The sequence below is a fragment of the Nicotiana tomentosiformis genome, chromosome 2 (assembly GCF_000390325.3).
Source record: "Nicotiana tomentosiformis chromosome 2, ASM39032v3, whole genome shotgun sequence".
NCBI lineage: Eukaryota > Viridiplantae > Streptophyta > Magnoliopsida > Solanales > Solanaceae > Nicotiana > Nicotiana tomentosiformis.
Window position 1 is genome coordinate 155,643,542 of NC_090813.1, and position 21,452 is coordinate 155,664,993.

Sequence of the window (21,452 nt, forward strand, 5' to 3'; positions counted from 1 at the left end):
CACTATTATAGTTCGTGTAAATTCTATTTCACACTATTTCATTAATAAATATTATGATTTTAAGGTACTTGTAACGACCCGACTAGTTGTTTTGAGTATTACAACCTAGTTCCCCCATTTACTGCTCAATTTATACTTTACAATTGTTATATGACTTTCTGGGGTAATTGGTTCGGGCCCGGTGAGGTTTTAAAATAAATTGAGACACTTAGTCTCCAAGATGGAAGCTTAAGTTGAAATAGTTGACCGGAAGTTGACTTATGTGTAAATGACTTCGGAATAGAGTTTTGATGATTTTAATAGCTCCGTATGGTGATTTTGGACTTAAAAGTGTGTCCAAAAAATTATTTGAAAGTCCGTAATTAAATTAGGCTTGAAATGGCTAAAATAAAAATTTAAGTTTGGAAGTTTGATCGGGGAGTTGACTTTTTGATATCGGGGTCGAAATCAGATTCTGGAAATTGGAATAGGTCTGTTATGTCATTTATGACTTGTGTGCAAAATTTGAGGTCAATCGAACTTGATTTGATAGGTTTCGACATCGAATGTAGAAGTTGAAAAATCTTAGTTTTCATTAAGCTTGAATTGGGGTATGATTCTTGGTTTTAGCGTTGCTTGATGTGATTTGAGGTTTCGACTAAGTTCGTATATTGTTTTAGGACTTGATGTATTTGGTTGAGGTCCCAGGGGCCTCGGGTAGTTTCAGATGGCTAACGGATCGAAATTTGGACTTAAACAACTGCTGAAAATTTTAGCCTTCTGGTGCAATCGCACCTGCAGAATTTAGCTTGCATGTTTGGGTTGAGGCCGAGGTCGCGAACAGGCATGGGTTGAGGCCGAGGTCGCAGAAGCGAGTAGATGGTTCGAAGAAGCGACCAGGCATGGGTTGAGGTCGAGGTTACAGAAGCAAGCAGATGGTCCGAAGAAGCGATCAGGCATGGGTTGAGGCCGAGGTCGCAGAAGCGAGCAGATGGTCCGAAGAAGCGACCAGGCATGGGTTGAGGCTGAGGTCGCAGAAGCGAGCAAATGGTCTGAAGAAGCGACCAGGCATGGGTTGAGGCCGAGGTCACAGAAGCGAGCAGATGGTCCGAAGAAGCGACCAGGCATAGGTCGAGGCCGAGGTCGCAAAAGCGAGCAGATGGTCCGGAGAAGCAACCATGCATGGGTTGAGGCCGAGGTCGCAGAATCAAGCAGATGGTCCGAAGAAGCGACCAGGCGTGGGTTGAGGTCGAGGTCGTAGAAGTGAGCAGATGGTCCGAAGAAGCGACCAGGCACGGTTTGAGGCCGAGGTCGCAGAAGCGACCAGACATGGGTTGAGGCCGAGGTCGCAGAAGCGACTGCTCGACCGCATAAATGGCTAAGTTAGTCGCAGGTGCGAAAAGCCCTAGAAAGAACATATAAATTCGGGGGTTGGCCATTTTTACCCATTTTTGGATTTTAAGAACTCGGGTGAGGCAATTTTCAAGAGATCTTTCAAGAAAAACATTGTGGTAAGTGTTCTTAACTCAATTTTTGTCAAATTACCTGAATCCATGGTTCCTTTTATTATTTAATTGGTGATTTAATTCGGAAGATTTAGAAAACCCTCTTGGTTTAAATTGAAGATTTGAGGGTTGAGTTGATGTCGGAATTTAGTAATTTTGGTATGGTTGGACTCGTGGTTGAAAGGGCGTTCATATTTTATAACTTTTGTCGGGTTCTGAGACGTGGGCCCCACGGACGATTTTTGAGTTAAATTTCGGATTTTGTTGGAGAATTAGTATTTTCATATGGAATTGATTCCAATAATTTGTATTGACTGAATCGAATTAAATGTGACTAGATACAAGGCTTTCGAAGACCAATTCGCGAGGCAAAGGCATAACGGAGTGAGGAATTACACGGTTTGAGATAAGTAACACCTCTAAACTTGGTTCTGAGGGTATGAATCCCCGAATTTGGTGTTATATTAATTGTTTGAAGGTGACGCACATGCTAAGTGACGAGCGTGTGGGCGTGCACCATAGAAATTGTGACTTAATAAATTCTGTGGAGTTGTAAAATTAAAGAATCATGTTATTATCCAAATATTCTCCATGTGTTAGGAAATTGAGCTGAGACCCGTATTGAACATCATGATTAGGCTACGTGCCGATATTTTTGAGACCCACAGGGTCGTGTTGCTGTTGAATTTAATTGTTTAAAAATGTACATTTCATACTCAGTCATGTTCATCCATTGTGAGGATATTTATGGGATCGGGGTTGCCCGCCTGCAGTAGGCCATATTGGCTTTATATATTACTATTATGTGGAACGGGGCATTGCCTGCCTGCAGCAGGTCTTATAGGCTTTATCATTATATGGATCTGGGTTGCCCGCCTGCAGCAGGCCATATCGGCTTTATATCACGCTTGGGCTGAAGGAGCCCCTCCGGAGTCTGCACCTCCCACAGTGAGCGCATACAATGAGCGTAGATGATTTATATACGGGATGGACTTTCCAGGGCATGGACTTGCCTTACTTATTTATATTTGTCTGAATCATTTACATTTGGGGATAAATTACCCCAGGGCTGGATTGGCCTTATACGGTACTGAGTGATTGACTATCAGTCGATATGTGTGTGTGTGTGTGTATGTGTGTGTGTATATATATATATATATACGAGATGGAATATCCCTCGGCTGGATTGGCCATAAACAGTACTGAGTGACCAAGCGATTAGTGATCAGGAGTACACGAGGTTTTCCACTAAGATGTCATATTCCTCATATCATGCTGTATTGATCTATCTTACTTATACTGAGTTTAACTGTTGAACTTGAAAGCATGTCTACATTGTTGTACCGTTATTTATATACTGGATTGTACCTGCGGAGCTCGTCACTACTTTCAGCCCAGAGGTTAGTCTTGTTACTTATTGAGTTGTTTGTACTCATACTACACTTTGCACCTCGTGTGCAGATCCAGGTACTTTCGGACACGGCGACTGCTAGATTTCAGAGTGCTATCAATTGGAGACTACCAAGGTAGTTGTCAGGCGTCTGCTGACCTTGACTCTCTTTCTTTCAGTTATTGTACGGTTCTATACTTTCAGACAGTATTTTTATCTGTCAGACTTTGTATTCATTTAGATGCTCATGTACTCAGTGACACCGAATTTTGGGAGTGTTTTGTATCTGTCACGCCCCGAACTCGGGGAGCGCGACCGATGCTCAACTGAGTGAACCCGGCCGAGCAAGCGTGTTAGATTTTCTTCTACCCAAACTCATCCATGAATAAAGAGGAGATGCACTCCATTAATCAAACATTGAAAATATTTCATTAATAACTCCCATTTAATTTCCATTAGCAGCTTCCTTCATAATTTCTAAAATATTACAAGTTTATAGATATAATGAAAAATATGTTTGCTAAATACCAACATTTCTAGTTCAATTCCTCACATCAAACACCACCCACAACCTGTCTATGAAGCCTCTAAGTACAATAGAAGAGTAATATGGAAGTACCGGCAACAAGGCCCCGGCTATACCTCAAAATACAAAGTGCAACATGAAATGACATCAGGCCCGGAATAGAGTAGGACTCGCCAAAACCTGCTGAATAGGGAGTAACTGCTAACGAGGACCAAAGTTGCTCGCTGATGAACCACCTGCATCCATTGAAGATGCAGCGCCCCCGGAAAAAGGGACGTTAGTACATATAGAATAGTACTAGTATGCAAAGCTAACTGTCCTCTTTTAAAATAGAATGCCAATGTAAGAAAGGGAAAAGCATAGAAACAACAGGTCACAATCAATGATATCCAAATGCCAAGTTAAACATAATAATTTCCATAATACGAAGATAATATTATTTTTGTTTGGGAGATCTTTAGCACCGATATACCACTGTTCATAATACCACTATTCACAATATCAATACCACCATACTTTTAGCACGGAGTCCGGTCACTACCCGATCGGATAGGCCATCTCATTAGAGATATCAACCGCAATCACTCTCAATACTAATACCACCGTACTTTTAACATGGAGTCCGATCACGACCCGATCGGCTAGGCCATCTCATTAGAGACATCAACCACAATCATAATTTTAATTATAATTTCTAGCACAATCACCACCATGTGTACGGTATGGTATCCGATCACGACCCGATCGGCTAGGCCATCTCACCACAAAGCCGTTTGGATCGAAATCATCCTTTTCTATCAATCATCTCATCCCAATTAAGGGGAATAATTTTATCATATCAATCTCATCCCAAATAAAAGGAATAATTACAATCCACTCCTACACCGACACGTGTAGTTTCGGGATTAGGTTATTTCAACCCACCCTTCCTTGGTGACTATCGATACTCCCAAAAATATTTTTGATTTGCTTACAAAGGAAACAAGAATTTTACCTCATAACCTTTCATACCGTATATAGCCTCATTGGCACTTTCAATAACTTCCAACATCATTATTTCATTGGCTCTCTTGGCCATACATATGATTCTTCATCCATGGCACAATGGCCATATTTCATATTCCACACATTCATTTCTTTCCTTCTCATGGATCATCATCATAAATATCAACAAATAGAATATTCCAAAAATCACAACTTTAGGTTCATTAGTAATGAAGACTTTAAACACAATGGATTTCTTTTCAAGAAATGGAGTAAAATAATTGGCAATCAAAGCACAAGTTAAAATCATAAACGTGTAACACACCATTTCAACTCATGATTATGTAAGAGCTCAAAACATGTTGGAAATACCTACCAAGCATAGCATTAGCTAGAACAACCACATTTGGTCATGACTTGGGTACATAAGCTTTTAGACAATTCTATTTTCGAAGTCAATTTTGGAACAGTTAAATCAAAGCTCATTTCATAATCTTTCTCACATCATCTCATTTCATTGGCACCATTGGCCATAAGTATAACTTTCACTCTTGGCATGTTGGCCACACTTTATATCCCCAATTCACTTATTTCACTTCCAACCATCTTTATAGATTATCAACGATAAGATATTTCCAATTAAGACTTTAGGTACACATGTGAGCAATTAAGAGACTTAAGCATATTGAGATTTTCTCACATAATTTGGCATCATAACCTTCATTTGAAACACAACTCAAAGACAAAGCATTTTAATGCACATATCATTCTTGAACACATTCCCAAAAGATAACATAATGTGATAGGAACATTCGAAACACGTTTTGAATACATAATTCTCGACACTTTGCTCATTCGGGACAATCGAATTTATTGGGAACAACCCGGAACATAGAATAAGGAACTTGAGCCAACCAAACTTGAAACTTACGAGAACATCATAGAATTCAATTCTAAGAGAGTAGTTTAGCCAACATACCTCAAATTCGTCCCTCAATGATACTACAACGATCAACTACACTAAGTAACTTCAATCTACAATAACAACATCCAATGGGACCAATATTAGTAACAAATTCCATAATTTAGGTCATTTAGGTATTTTATCAAATACCTAATAGGCATTAATCTCTACACCACTTAACCATAGAATTAGATCATCCAACTACTACCATTTACGAACAATTTATCCCACCATCATTCCTAAACAATTCATAACTTCCATCAAATAATCACCTTTCAATCTCTACAATGGTTATGTATTTAAACTGGGAACTTATGGCTTCCAATCACCATACCATAAGTTTCAATACTTAATTCATACTCATATTCCTATAATATATCCATACATGTAAGTCTAAAGGTGTAGGATTATCTTTTGGAAGAAATCTTGCAAAACCCTCCTTTGAGTTCTTGAAGAAATTTCTTGAAGATCTATATATTTTATGGAAGATTGAGTTAGTTTTAGGGTAGAATTGATGGAATGAACACCAAATTAGTAGGGATTACTCACCTTGAAGATGGGGGGAGTTGGAGGTCTTGAGAGAGTAGAAAAAAACCCCAAAGTTCGGCCAAGAGAAATGGGAAAAAATGAACACCAAAATGATTATATGTTGTTTTGAGCATCACAGGTAGCGCGGGGCGCTACCTGTGGCCTAGTTTTCAGAACATCAAAATTTTCAGCGCCAGGGCTAGCGCCCCACGCTACCCTGGGCGCTGGCGATGGGAAATCATTTCTATTTCGCCCGAAAATAGGCATAACTCTCTCATACGATATCCGAATTCGATGATTCTTTTTGCTATGGCTCCATAATTTTAATACGAATCTAATGCTTCAATCAAAATGGAATTTGGAGCTCGTTTGCTTAATGTAATACCACTTATGCTTGAAAAAACGACGTCGTTGAAACACTTTTCATGTCAAAATAATGCGGTTCCACCCCATAAGTCTCCTTTGATACTCGAATAAGTTATTGCCGAATACCGTTATTGCACTTTAAAATCTTAAATCATTAAAAACTTTTAACGGGACATTACAGTGTCTATAATTGTGAGGCTTTCTATTGAATTCAAGTATTATGTTTTCAAACTTAAAAGATATTGTGTTTTATTGAGGTTTGTCGGCTTACCTAGTATTGAGTAGGCGTCATCACAACAGGTGATATTTTGGGTCGTGACAGTACTAGAATGAGTAATTAAATTGACTAATTATTGTTGTCTTGCCTGACAGCGGTATTAGGCGCCATCACGATCACCCATGGATTTTGGGTCGTGATAATTTATTGCAGCAGTATACTATTACATTGTATAATGTAACAATATAGTTAAATTTGGTAATTTTTTAATTTTTCAAAAAAAAAGTCAATGTGTCATTTTTTAATTTTCTAATAGAGTTCTCGATATCATATATCATGTTCGTATATGATATATACCATGTGGGTATCATAGTATACTGCAATAATATATTTCAACTGCTACTAATATATTTTGATATACATATGCTAGAGAAAGTTATTTTCAAATGATTCATATATTAAAAACTACAAATAAATAAATAAAACAAAAATAAAGGAGCCAAAAATGTGTGCAGAATTAGAATATGAAAAAACAAAAAATAAAAACATGATCTGAAATAATAATAAATGAAAATAGAAAAGGAAAAAAGAAAAGAAAATGAAAGCAAAAAGAGAAGAGAAAACAAGTATAATGTATAAGTTGTTCTAAAAATTGAATTAAAAAAAATAAGAAAAAAGACAAAATGTATATTATACCAATTATCTATATTATATTAAAAACACGAAAGCCCTAGGGAAATGTCGTTCGCCTTTTTTGCCCTTTAAAATTTAATTTTATATTAGGTAAAATAGTCATTTAATTATTCTAATATTTATTAAGACTTTAAAATCAACTAAAGATCTTGCATATTAAATAATTACCTTATTTGAACTACTAGGTAAGAAATTCTAGTATTTAAAAATCAAATATTAATTAAAGATTTACCTTATAGACCTATAAGATAAACATAGTAATTAAGTAATATATAAAATCTAACATAGAAACTTCTGATAACTTATACTTTCTTTATGGTGTTGAATCAAACGGTAAATGAGGAATTGAAAGAATCAAATCAAATTTGACATTAGTCTTGTTCATTATAGGTCCTTTGTAATTTTTCTTCTTTTATTTTTTGGACTATCATTACCATGAATCCATGACAAAGAATAAGTTGATCAAATATTTTATGTAAAAGACTTTCTGTGGATTAAGTATGTAATAAATAATAGGAACTGATATTGCATGTATTAAAAATAAAAGTATGTTTCGTCTGATACTTATTATTAATGTATTATCTATTACTCCTTCTAATATTTTAACGAATATTTTCTCATATGGTTTTGAACATCTCTCTTATTTTTACTTTATTTTACTTTAAATTTTTTGGCTCTTATATCGTATTTATCTGTTTTATTTAACAAGCTAAGCTTGCTAAATATTTATCAATTTAAAAGACTTACATGTTTGATACTTTTACTGTAACTTAAACATATCTTAATGTATTTATTATGTAATTTTAAAAAAATTTATACTGAGAGACTAAAAGTTTTAAATCAACTAAATTTTATACATTAAATCATTTTTTGAATTATATAAGTTTCAATATTAATATCTTGTATAATATCAGTTGGCATTCCTATGATTTGTTTATTCTCAATTATAGATTTATAACTGATCATAAAATTAAAACTAATTAATTTTATATAATTTAATTAACTTAGTAACAATAAAAAAGAAAAATATAGAGAAAAACTTTTTGTCAAAAAAAATATTTCATTCTTTAGTTATATACAAATACAAGTACAAATACAAATCCTACTAAATACTATTATTAGGTATAATTTATCCCAATTTTCATAATTATTATACCTTTTAACTCAACATCAAATTTTAAAAACTATCGGATGAGATAGAATAATTGCACATAAGATAAACAAAATTTAATAATATTTATATAATTTTTAAAAGTGTTATATTATCGATATAAGGTACACGCACAAAGCGCGTACCCTAAGGCTAATATTAAAAAAGGTCTCATCCTATTTCCAAACAGGATGATATCAACAAGATCACCAAGTTCCAAAGTTGTCAATTTCCCATGCAGTACCTTGGTTGTCCAGTTTATTGTGGCAGAAAGAAGGTTGTGTATTACAATAATATGGTGGCTAAAGTTGTTAACAAAGTTCAAGGTTGGCAAACGAAATACCTATCATATGGTGGCAAAGCGGTGTTAATAAAATCAGTCCTACAGTCTCTACCTCTACAACTGTTATCAGTAGTTCAACCTCCCAAGGCAGTTTTTAAACAGATGGAGAAAATTATGGCAAATTTTTTCTGGGGAAAGGATGACAACAGATATAAAAGACATTGGAAAACATGGGGTGATCTGTGCCAACCAGGTCAGGAAGGAGGAGTTGGGTTCAGGTCACTTTAAGATATTTGTAATTCTTTCTCGACTAAAATGTGGTGGAATTTCAGGACTCAAAACACTATATTAAAGGAATTTTTAGAGGCTAAGTACTGCAAAAGGCCTCATCCTGTTTCCAAAAATTGGGCAAATGGTCAACTCCCACATTTGGAAAAGATTGATGGATAGTAAGAAAAATGCTGAAATGTTTATCTTCTGTAAGATTGGACGAGGAGATGTTTCTTTCTGGTGGAATAATTGGACAGGACTGGGAGCCTTAGCAAATATTGTTCCAGGAGGAAGGACATCAAAGAATACCAAAGTGCATGAATTCATACATGAAGGTGCTTGGATGAGGGACAAATTGATGGGAAAAGTATCTGAATCGATAGTCAATACAATCCAGAAAATAAAAATTAATGTTGATAAGAGAGACTATCCTATTTGGCTATTGAAAAATATTGGGGAATTCATATGCAAATCTGCTTGGCAAAATCTAAGGAGGAAAGGATGTGGCACCTTTACTAGCAGCAGGATTTGGCACAAACAAATCCCATTCAAGATTTTATTTTTCATGTTGAGGTTGTTGCAGGCTAGAATTTCTACATATGATGTAGTTAAGAAGTTTGGCTTCATGGTCACTTCCAGATGCAGTTGTTGTACTAAGTACGAAGAGGAATCCATCAATCATCTTTTTACCTACAGCGATATTGCAAGACATGTGTGAAACTATTTTTGCAATGTATGTGCCGTCAAATTCAGTCAGGGACATGTTAGACAGGTCTTGATGAATTGGTGGATAGCTAAGGCTAATAATGAAGTTCATTCAACTCTATTATAATGTGTACCATCAGTCGTTTGTTGGGAGATTTGGAAGAGTAGATGTGCAGCTATGTTTGAGAATAAGAAAATGTCAGCATGGCACATTATTCAACAAGTTTCTAATCTTATGACTTTGATAATTAATTGTCAATTCCCTACTCTTCAACTTCCTCAACTTTGGATTGATAAATGTAAGGTTATAGAGAATTTGAAGCATTGTATACAATCTCAGGCAGTCATCTGGAGGAAACCTGAGATGGGGTGTGTAAAACTTAATGTGGATGGGTGTTGTAAAGGAAACTCTGGCACAACAGGTGGTGGAGGAATGATCAGAAACCATGATGGTAAGATGATCAAGGCATTTGCACAATTCTATGGCCAAGGGAATAACAACATAGCTGAAGCTAAGGCTATGTTATATGTTGTCAAACTATGTTGTAATTGTGGCTTTTCTAAGGTTATAGTAGAATCAGACTCCATGCTAATTGTGAATTTGGTTAACCAAAGGATGAAACCACCTTGGCAACTCACTCAGATTATTGAGCAGATTAGAAAGGTCACAGAAACTGGAAACTTTCTCTTTGTACATATTTTTAGAGAAGGGAACGCAATTGCAGACCATCTAGCCAAGTTGGGAGAAAGTTCCAAGACGTTTCATATCTTCAACCAAGCTATTTCTCTTCCTATAAAAATTAGAGCTTCCTTGAAGTTAGATCAAGACAACATGCCGAACTCAGATTTAGACAAAAGAAGAATCAGTTCACAATCAATGATGTCATAATTTGATTTTGTTATGGATTTGATTGTGCTGATGAAATTATCAAAGTGTAAGAAGGAGTCCTCCACTCTTCAAATAGTCATATGTATACAACATTTCATTAGATTGGTGTACACCAATTTACGCTGTGTAAGTGAGGCAAAGGTTTATGTCCTCCTCCGGGTTGTTGTTAACTTTGATATATACAGGTTGAGGTCATGCCTAATCTCTCCATCATAATGATGGATTTTTGATTAAAAAAAAAAATACACAAGGGTGCAAAGTGCCAAAACCGTGAGCAAATGGACCTATGTATATACAGATGCATTCTTAATAGCAGGCATAATCTACACACACTTGTTTTGCTGTATGTACCATTTTGTGTGCATACCTTTGCACATTTCAACACAAACCCGTGTCTTGCCAAGAAGTTAAAAGATGAACAAGAAGGAGGTATTGAAGCTAGAAAAAGGTTTCAGAGGGAGAGCCAAGAACTGTATTAAAATAGCAAGTGGAGAAAGAACTTCAGTACTCCTATAGAGACCGTCGAAACAAGAAGAGGGATATGCATTCCCTTTGGATTAAGCGCATCAACACCGATACTCGCCAACATGGTGTTTGTTTACTTTTAACTATTTCCTTATTTATATCTTTTATTAGTTTGTAGCAATAGGAGCGCCAAATCAATTGCACTTGAAATGGGTGACAAAGATTCCTATAAATTATCCAAAGAACGAGAACAATAAATTATCCAATATTTTTTACTCGGTCCCTGTGCTGATGGGAGGAGCAGGTACCTGATAGAATAGTCTAGTTGCACGCCAATTAGGTCGGATGCCATTTGTCAAAAGAAAAAATCTAATATTCTTATCCTTCATGATCCTGTTATGTTTTTTGCTTGACTCATTGTGTAATTATATTTGTTGTCATTTTGTTCCGGATTAGTCGTTTAGACTTTTTAACTCCCTATCGTTTGTCTTAGGCAGTGTTGTCAAAAGGCTCATTTAAAACGAGTGTAAGCCCTGTAGCTCAATAAAGCTCAAGGAGGGCCCTTCACCTCGCTTAAGCTGCGCTAAGGCGTACGTCTTATAGGCCATGCGTTCTATGTCTTATCGAGCGGTACCAAGCAATAAAGTATAATTAGCAAAGAGATATAATGATTGTTAAAGGAAACATTATGAATGAATTTGTTACCTTTTTTTCTGCATTACATATATATCTTTATTTTTCTTCATTGCGCCTTTTTTTTACTAAAGACCACACCTTAATTGCGTTTTGCGCTTAAAGCCCCAATAGACCTTAAAACACTTTTTTAAAGCTTATCGCCTTTGACAACACTGGTCTTAGACTCTTAGGTATTTTTTTTAATAAGAAGGTAAATTTTCATTAATCATAGCACCAATTGGGTGCTTAAAAAATGTGTATGTGACTTAGACCCTTTCAGCATATTAAGGAAATGGGGAATCTATAATGTCAAGTGCGGTATATGCAAGTCATATACCGAGTTTGGGTTACACCAAACTGTTGTTATTGACAGTTGTTGCTCTCCAGCCATGTTGTCCATAGAAACAGGAGTACAGTTTGTTGGGATTTTAGGCTTGTGTGGCTTAAAGAGGGTGAATGAGAAATGGAGGGAAAATAAAATATTTGAGTTTTTCTGCTTGGCAAAGAGACATTGTCGCATATTGGAGGAAGAAAAGGCTTTTGATGGGTATATATATAATTGCTCTTCTTCTAGCTCTTAAAGAGTTAAGAAGAAGGCAAGCTTCACGCCGTCGTCGTCGTCGCTCGCTCGACTTCGGCTTCTGATTCGGATTATTTTAAATCCGTTTTCCCGCAATATTTCAAACAACCTGTTCCAACAGCCATGGCTGTTTCTAAAAGGTTGCAAACCTTTTCAGAAACAATGCCAACAACTCTATAAATATACTTTGAATCCCAGAATCTTTCTTTATAAAATTTTCTAATCTTCTTCTTCTTCTTCTTCACAAAAAATCCAGTGTGTTTTACAGCCTTCGAGTGGCTCGCTGTTCACCAACATTTTTTGGTACCAACACTCCGGTGAGTTAAATTGTTCTATCATGGGAGGATATATTCCAACACCTCGGATACTTGAGGGGAATAATTTTTTTAAGGACACACTGTGTATTCAGTGGGCTAGATTTATTCCTATACTGTTTTTCCAGAATTTATTTCGTTAAACAAGTATTACTAACTTTCTGTTTTATTTATATATTTCAGAAAGTTTAATGATTTAATTATTTATTACAGCAATATAGATTTATAACAATCTTAAAGAAATTATTTTATTATATTCTGTATTTTATTTGTGGAGATTAAAACCTGTATGGTTTTCTACTCCTTCTGAATTTTACTATTCTGATTTGAAGATATACAAAACTTCATCAGAGTATTGAAATTCAGAAAACGATTTGAAGAACATAAAAACTTCATCGTTTTTTGTGAAACAGTATGTAAAAACTTCGGTTTTATTTATTATACATACTGGTTGTTGTTAATAACAATATTGTTTACTGTTATGATTTTGCCATTAATTGAACTCTTCTCTTGTTTACAGTGAGAAATGGCAATTGATAACGAAAATTCTTCTGTGACTGTTGCGGCAACGACGATAGCCTCGTCAAGCCGGCCTGATGTTCCACCGGCAGAGAAATCGAGAAAATTTTCTGGAGCCAACTTCAAAGGATGGCAGCAAAGGGTGTTCTTCTGGCTTACCACACTTGGTATGCAGAAATTCACTAGTGAAGAACCTCCAGTGCCTGTTGCGGACATGCCGAGCAACGAAAAATTCATGATTATTGAGGCGTGACAGCAGGCAGATTTTCTTTGTAAAGGCTATATCTTAAGCGCTTTAGAGGATGACTTGTACAATGTGTACAGTGCGATGAATACTTCGAAAGAATTATGGGACGCACTTGAGAAGAAGTACAACACTGAAGATGCATGCTTGAAGAAATTCGTGGTTGCCAAGTTTCTAGACTATAAAATGATAGACAGCAAAACTGTTGGAACCCAAGTTCAGGAGCTTCAACTTATTTTTCATGACCTTATTGCTGAAGGTATGGTCATGAATGAAGCATTTCAAGTGGCTGCAATGATTGAAAAATTGTCTCCTTCGTGGAGAGATTGCAAGAACTATCTTAAGCACAAGCGCAAAGAAATAAAGTTGGAAGATCTTGTGATTCGTCTCAAGATTGAGGAAGACAACAAAACAGTCGAGAAGAAGTCTCGTGGAAATTCAACGATCATGGGAGCTAATATCGTTGAGGAGACTGCTCCAAAAAGTAAGAAGAGAAAGAGGTCTTCTGGACAAACTAAGGAGCAGAACAAAAAGAAATTCAAGGGCAGCTGCTATAATTGTGGAAAAATCGATAACAAAACCCCTGATTGTTATCTCCCGAAAAAGTATAAGAAGAAGGGACATGCCAACATAGTGGAGAAGAATGATGACATTGATGATCTGTGTGCAATGCTTTCGGAATGCAACCTAGTTGGAAATCCGAAGGAGTGGTGGATTGACTCTGGAGCCACTCGACATGTTTGTGCTGTCAAGGAAGCATTTGCGACTTACTCTACTGCTGATCTCGAAGAAGAGCTTTCCATGGGAAATACTGCAACAGCCAAGATTGAAGGTTATGGGAAGATATTCCAGAAGATGATTTCTGGCAAGGTGTTAACGCTCAACAACGTTCTTCATGTTCCTATTATTAGGAAGAATTTAGTTTCTACTTCTTTGCTTGTTAAGAATGAATTCAAATGTGTATTTGTTTCTGATAAAGTTGTTGTAAGCAAGAATGAAATGTATGTTGGAAAGGGCTACCTCACAGAGGGCCTCTTCAAACTAAATGTAATGGTTGTTGACAATATGAATAAAATTTCAGCCTCTTCTTATTTATTGGAGTCAAATGATTTATGGCATATTCGTTTAGGACATGTCAATTACAAAACCTTGCGAAAGTTAATTAGTTTAGAAGTATTGCCTAAATTCGAGTGTAATAAATCAAAATGTCAAATATGTATTGAGTCTAAGTTTGTAAAACATCCTTATAAGTCTATTAAAAGGAATTCAAATCCTTTAGACTTAATTCATACTAACATTTGTGATATGAAGTCGACACCATCTCGAGGTGGGAAAAAGTATTTTATTACTTTTATTGACGATTGCACTCGATATTATTATGTTTATTTGCTTAATAGTAAGGATGAAGCAATTGAAGTATTTAAGCAATACAAGAATGAAGTGGAGGATCAATTGAATAAAAAGATCAAAATGATTAGAAGTGACAGGGGTGGAGAATATGAATTTTCGTTTGCAAAAATATGTTCGGAATATGGAATTATCCATCAAACTACTGCACCTTACACACCTCAATCCAATGGAATTGCGGAAAGAAAAAATCGGACATTAAAGGAAATGATGAATTTTTTATTAATAAGTTTAGTATTACCGCAGAGTTTGTGGGGCGAAGCTATCCTTACAGTTAACCGAATACTCAACAGAGTACCCCACAGCAAAACGCAATCTATTCCATATGAAAAATGGAAAGGAAGAAAACCCAACTTGAAATATTTCAAAGTGTGGGGATGTCTAGCAGAGGTACAAGTTCCTTTACCTAAAAGGGTTAAAATCGGAACAAAAACTGTTGATTGCATTTTCATTGGATATGCTACAAACAGTAAAGCATGTCGGTTTTTGGTTCATAAATCCGATAATCCCGAAATTCACGTTAATACGGTAATGGAATCAGAGAATGCTGAATTCTTTGAAAGCATCTATCCGTATAAAACTGAATGTGAGTCGTTAAGTGAAAGACCTAAACGACCTCGGGAAGAACCAAAGGAAAATACTCCAAGTATAGAAGATCCAAGGCGTAGCAAACGTCAAAGAACATCTACTTCCTTTGGACCAGATTTTGTGACATTCTTGCTTGAAAATGAGCCTCAAACTTTTAAAGCAGTTATGTCATCTTTTGATTCAGCGTTTTGGAAAGAGGCAGTAAATAATGAGATTCAATTAATTTTGGATAACCATACATGGAAATTGGTAGATCTTCCTCCGGGAAATAAGCCTTTAGGTTCGAAATGGATCTTTAAACGGAAAGTGAAAGCTGATGGCACTATTGACAAATATAAGGCAAGACTTCTTGTCAAAAGTTATAGACAAAAGAAAGGCCTTGATTACTTTGACACTTACTCGCCAGTAACGAGGATAACATCTATTAAGGTGTTAGTGGCACTAGTGGCCGTGTATGGTCTTGAAATCCATCAAATAGATGTTAAAACGGCTTTCTTAAATGGAGAATTAGAGGAAGAGATTTACATGGAACAACCTGAGGGTTTTGCGGTTCCTGATAAAGAAACGAAAGTGTGCAAACTTGTTAAGTCGCTTTATGGACTTAAAACAAGCACCCAAATAATGGCATGCCAAATTTGACCAGACAATGTTGGCAAGTAGGTTTAAAATCAACGAGTGCCACAAATGTGTTTACATTGAAAACACTCCAGGTCATGAAGTCATTGTTTGTTTATATATTGATGACATGTTGATAATGAGCAAAAACATGGCAGATATAAATGTTACTAAGCGCATGTTGACTAGCAAATTCGATATGAAAGACTTAGGAGTTGCTGATGTGATCTTAGGAATCAGAATTCACAAGACTTCACAAGGTCTAGTATTATCACAGTCTCACTACATTGAAAAGGTACTTGACAAGTTCAAGTATTTTGATTTCAAAATTGCCAAGACTCCAATTGACATGAGTTATGCACTTCAAAAGAACGAAGATGAAAGTGACTCACAATTGGACTATGCAAGAGTATTGGGAAGTTTGATGTATATCATGAATTGTACGTGACCAGATATAGCATGTGCTATTAGTAAACTGAGTCGGTTTACAAGTAATCCCAATCACATACATTGGATGGCAATGAAACGAGTTTTGGGGTATCTCAAACATACCCAAAATTACGCTTTGCATTATAACAAATATCCCTCCGTGATCGAGGGATATAGTGATGCAAATTGGATCACTGGATTATCTGAAGTTAAATCCACGAGTGGATATGTTTTCACAATTGGGGGTGGAGCAGTGTCTTGGAAATCATCCAAAGAAACATGCATCGCTCGTTCTACAATGGAATCTAAATTCATAGCTTTAGATAAGACCGGTGAAGAAGCTGAATGGCTCCGGAATTTCTTAGAAGATATTCCATTTTGGCCCAAACCTTTGGCACCTATTTGTATACATTGTGATAGTCAAGCGGCAATAGGCAGGACAGAGAGCGTTATGTATAATGGAAAATCTCGTCATATACGACGGAGACACAATACCGTTAGACAACTACTCTCTAGTGGTGTTATCACAATTGACTACGTAAAGTCAAGAGATAACGTGTCGGATCCACTTACAAAAGGCATATCTAGAGAGGTAGTTGAAATATCATCAAAGGGGAATGGGGTTAAGGTCTAGGACAAGTCATCATGGCGGTAACTCCACCTAGCAGACTAGAGATCCCACGAGCTAGGTTCAAAGAGATCAAACAAAGTTATGAATGATGGTTTAACATTGTCAAATAACTCAACCCATTCTCGTGATGAAGACAATGTTCAGAAATCGAGGTAAAGCATTAAGGCTTTTTGATGAGTCAACAAAGCTTAAAAGTTTTTTAATGATTTGCTAAGTCTGGCAGGATATGACCAGATAGTATGTCTATAGGATTACACGTTTAGAAATCACCTATGTGAGTGTGAAGTGTAAGCCGCTTCAAGGGGAATGAAAGTAAAGGCCCATTCTCTAAGCACTCATGAAACCAGGCGGTGTTCATGGCTGAAACGAACACAACCGTGAGAACCATAGATGGTTAAGGATTGATTGTGTGACTTATGTTGTCTAGGTATACAACAAAGCTCGACGGTTCAAAGATATCAAATCTACCGATTGACCGAGTATATCCGATATAAGTTCACTACGGAAAGTTCAAAAGGAAAACCTACTTATCCAGATGCAATTAATTCTTGCATGTAAAACATACACGCATCCGTGCATTCCTTTATTTTATAGCTATTCCCCATTCATGTGGGGGATTGTTGGGATTTTAGGCTTGTGTAGCTTAAAGAGGGTGAATGAGAAATGGAGGAAAAATGAAATACTTGAGTTTCCCTCCTTGGCAAAGGGACATTGTCTCATATTGGAGGAAGAAAAAGCTTTTGATGGTTATATATATAATTGCTCTTCTTCTAGCTCTTAAAGAGTTAAGAAGAAGGCAAGCCTCGCGTCGTCGTCGTCGCTCGCTCGCTCGGCTTCGGCTTCGGATTCGGATTCGGATTCGGTCAAAGATCGATTGATTGATTAATCTTTTTGGACAAAATTCCTTTCAATTATTTAATTAATTAATTAAATAAAAATTCAATCCAGAATAACCCATTACCCGCGACCCGGTCCGGTCAGGCTCGTTTTCTTTTTCGGATTATTGTAAATCCATTTTTCCGTAATATTTCAAACAACCTGTTCCAACGACCATGGCTGTTTCTGAAAGGTTGCAAACCTTTTCAGAAACAATGCCAGCAACTCTATAAATATAATTTAAATCCCAAAATCTTTCTTTACGAAATTTTCTGATGTTCTTCTGCACAACAAATCCAGCTTGCACGATTTACGAGTCCTGTCATAATGGTCCTAATTTACATCCATTCCCAACTTCCAATCTTACCAAGTTTTGGAATTCTGTTATTAGTTGTTAAGTAATATGCATGCATCCACAATGCCGCCATAAGAGGTGGACACTATTTCAATCACCCGGTGCCCTTCCATGCCATACTTTTCCTTATTTGAAGATTCTTGTTCAATATTAAATCTCACAAGCCATTTGATAAAGTTAGCTTTTGTTGTGCAACTTCAAGTTCTCTTATCCCAAATCCTCCATAGGTTCTTCCACCCCCCCCCCCCCTCTTTTGGGACTTGCATTTATCTAATTATTACTACCTCCGTTTAATTTTACGTGACGGTTTTTGACTGTACGATTTAAGAAAGAAAGAAAGACTTCTGAAACATACCAAAAGACATGACATTTTTGTGATTATAAGAGCAATTAATTAAGGGTAAACTAGAAAATTTAAAATTATAGAGTTTTCAAACGTAGAAAAGTATCATTCTTTTTTGATATGCTAACAAAAAAAGTGTCATATAAAATGGAACAGAGGGAATACTTCACTTTTGCTGGCACATGATATAAGGCACTAGGTTTATGGCCATTCTATCCAACACTCTTATCACTTACAGCGAGTTGCCCACTTGCCCTCCATGGATGTCACCTTGGCACACTGTTGCATCTCTTAACTTGGAGTGTATGGCATCCCAAGTGGTAGGTAAGCTTCAGCTCTGCATCCAAAAATTGATGGTAAGAGCTGTACATGATTTCCATCTATTAAAAGGAACATGCTACGTTTTTCCAAGACAATATGCAACTCAGATCGTGTCTCAAAGATCAAAAGCACCACTCTTAGATGCTTCTTTTTTCTCTTCCTCTTCCTTACACAAGACTCTAGTTTCTTCTGCATATGAAATATGAAACTTTAACTTTGTCCATTCTCTCCTACTATCTGAAAGCCTTTCAGTCATCTTTTGTCCATGTATACTCAACAATCTACTCGGTACCTTTCAGTCATCCTTTGCCCTTTTTTACTAAATAATCTACTCGGTACTTCCATCTTAATCACAAACAGAAAGGTGATAGGAGATTACCTGGCCTTAGTCCCCTTTGTGATGGAAAGCTGGTACACCCTTTATAATGAAGAGAACTTTGACTGTAAAATTGCAGTTTTTTATCTATTTAATTCATCTCTTCTAAAAACCCATCTTATGTATAGTATTCAACAAGAAGGATTAGTTAACAAGGCGATTGGCCTAATTTTCTAGGTCTAGCTTACAAATTATTCTTCTTGATTTGATATTCTCCTAGAATCTGAGCATTCATTAGCAACTAAAACAACATCCATGATCTTTCTTGCTTGCATGGATACATTTTGTGAGCCAACATAAGACTCCCTATGCATGTCTTTAATCTTTCAATTGACACTTGCCATTATCTAGTTGAAAGTTTCTAAGAGACTAATTGGTCTAAAGTCTCTTAGTAATATTGCATTCGTCTTCTTAGATATCTAGGATATAAAAGTAGCAATCAACCTTAAAGTACTGGAAAGTGTTCATCAAGTCTTCTTTCAAGATTCTTATCCCCAAATAAAAAGGGTTTTCTTACGAGATTGGCTAGCATCTTTTGGGGAATAAAAAGCCATTGTATAGCCATCGGGATTAGGGGTTTATTCCCTGCACATCATAGGTATTGGGAGTAGGATAACTACTGTGTTGCGTAGCAAAATTAAGCTCTATACCATTGAGTTTATAAATCTAACAAAAGGACTCATATATATCATTATTTCAGAGCACATATTGGCAGGCATCGTCCCATGAGGTCTTCAGTAGCATTAATATCCTTGTATCATTATTTAGCATGGTGGAAAGCTAGTGAGAATTAATTCTAAACTATGTATCACCAATAATCCAATATAGCTCATATTTGGAAAGATATTATTAGGATGTTTCCTTGAAATGAGGAAATGACTTAAGAGAAAGTTGAAGAGCAGTAAGCGCAGACAAAGTGTCCGTAGTTAGCATGATAAGTTTCTAAAAAGTGATGATTGTTAAAAGCAGCACAACTTTACCTCTTTTGTTCTTGTGAATTTAGGGACATTTGCTACTTGATGCTAGTTAAGATTTTCTTAGTGAAATATGCTAGTGCTCATGTTTTTTGGAAAAACCACATTGGATTGCTTCTCCTGTTGTCATTATGGAGATAACCACAATTGTTCTCAAAGTTACAGAGTAGAATAACGTTGTTGTCCAAAGATTTGCTATAATTTGGAGTACATTGTTCTTTGGCCACACATTAAGATTGTATTTTGCCTTTTTATGTTTTTTATTTTTATAAAGGTGGTGTCCACCGGGTATTTGCTATCTCATAACTCTGTTTACCAAGGCTTGGGAGATGGGAAAAGCTCACTTAGAGGATTTTTTTGTTGGAATTTGAACATAAGACCTAATGGTTCTCCACTCACTTCATTGACCACTAAACGATACCCTTTTCCCTTTTTCATCAGTCCACTACTTCATTTAACTCAAATCTTGTGTTGTATATTTGTATTGTTAAATGGTACTTTCACTCTCACTACAAAAAGACAAAACATCGACCCATATGATATGTTAAAAGATTTTTTGATGCAAATCATGCTGTTTGCTTGTGTCATTTCTTTTATAGGTAAATTATGGAAACTTCATGCATGGGCTGATGAAGGAGAATGTCCAGCTGAACAGGAAAGTCTTGTCCGAATTGTCGATGCTCGAACCATACAGCTTCAACGCACTGGTGGATATCTCCCGCAGCGCTTTCCCAGGAAATAAGACGGCAATAGTACCTCCTAAGAAGGAAGGTCTTGCTATTGTTCTTTGATTTGCATTTCCTATTCTCTTCTTTTTTCTACTCTTTCTTTCTATTTCTTTTTATATTTTTTTTGTCAGTCAAGTATTTATCAAAATATATAGGAAGTAGGTTATGGGAATAAATTTTATCAACACTTATGTTAGCAAACTTATAACATACTCTTGAAATTTTGTGTTTTTCTCAAAAAAAATTAGAGTGGAAATGTTTGTAGCAGTCAGTTTATATCTGTGGGAAAAACCTGAGAACTATCAATTATCAAATGCATTTTTAGCTTGATTCTGCTTTAACATTTGAATTACGCTCTGATTTTACCTCCTGAAAGATCATGCCTCTGCCCAGCTTCCTTCATTTAAACCCACTCAACCTTTTAAATTATATTTAATTAAATGGACCTGGTTAGAGTTATTTTTTTCTTTTCTCAAAGAAAAATAGATTATTGTATACGGTTGAAAACGATTTCGGCTTTCGTACGACTGGTTGAGATGAGAACATAATGGACCGAAGAGAGT

General features: G+C 36.1%; 2 protein-coding genes across 2 annotated transcripts; both read left to right on the forward strand.

The window, feature by feature from the left end:
• The first annotated feature begins 8,997 nt into the window (after positions 1-8,997).
• LOC138905908 (uncharacterized) lies at positions 8,998-9,573 on the forward strand. The gene has a single exon (XM_070194422.1). The coding sequence runs from the start codon at positions 8,998-9,000 to the stop codon at positions 9,571-9,573; it is 576 nt and encodes a 191-aa protein (XP_070050523.1).
• Positions 9,574-10,863: 1,290 nt separating this feature from the next.
• Positions 10,864-21,203, forward strand: LOC117280482 (uncharacterized). The gene is given in 3 exon segments (XM_070194111.1): positions 10,864-10,934; positions 10,936-11,041; positions 20,761-21,203. Coding segments are annotated over 3 exon segments (369 nt in total). The 3' UTR covers positions 20,953-21,203.
• The last annotated feature ends 249 nt before the right edge of the window (positions 21,204-21,452 follow it).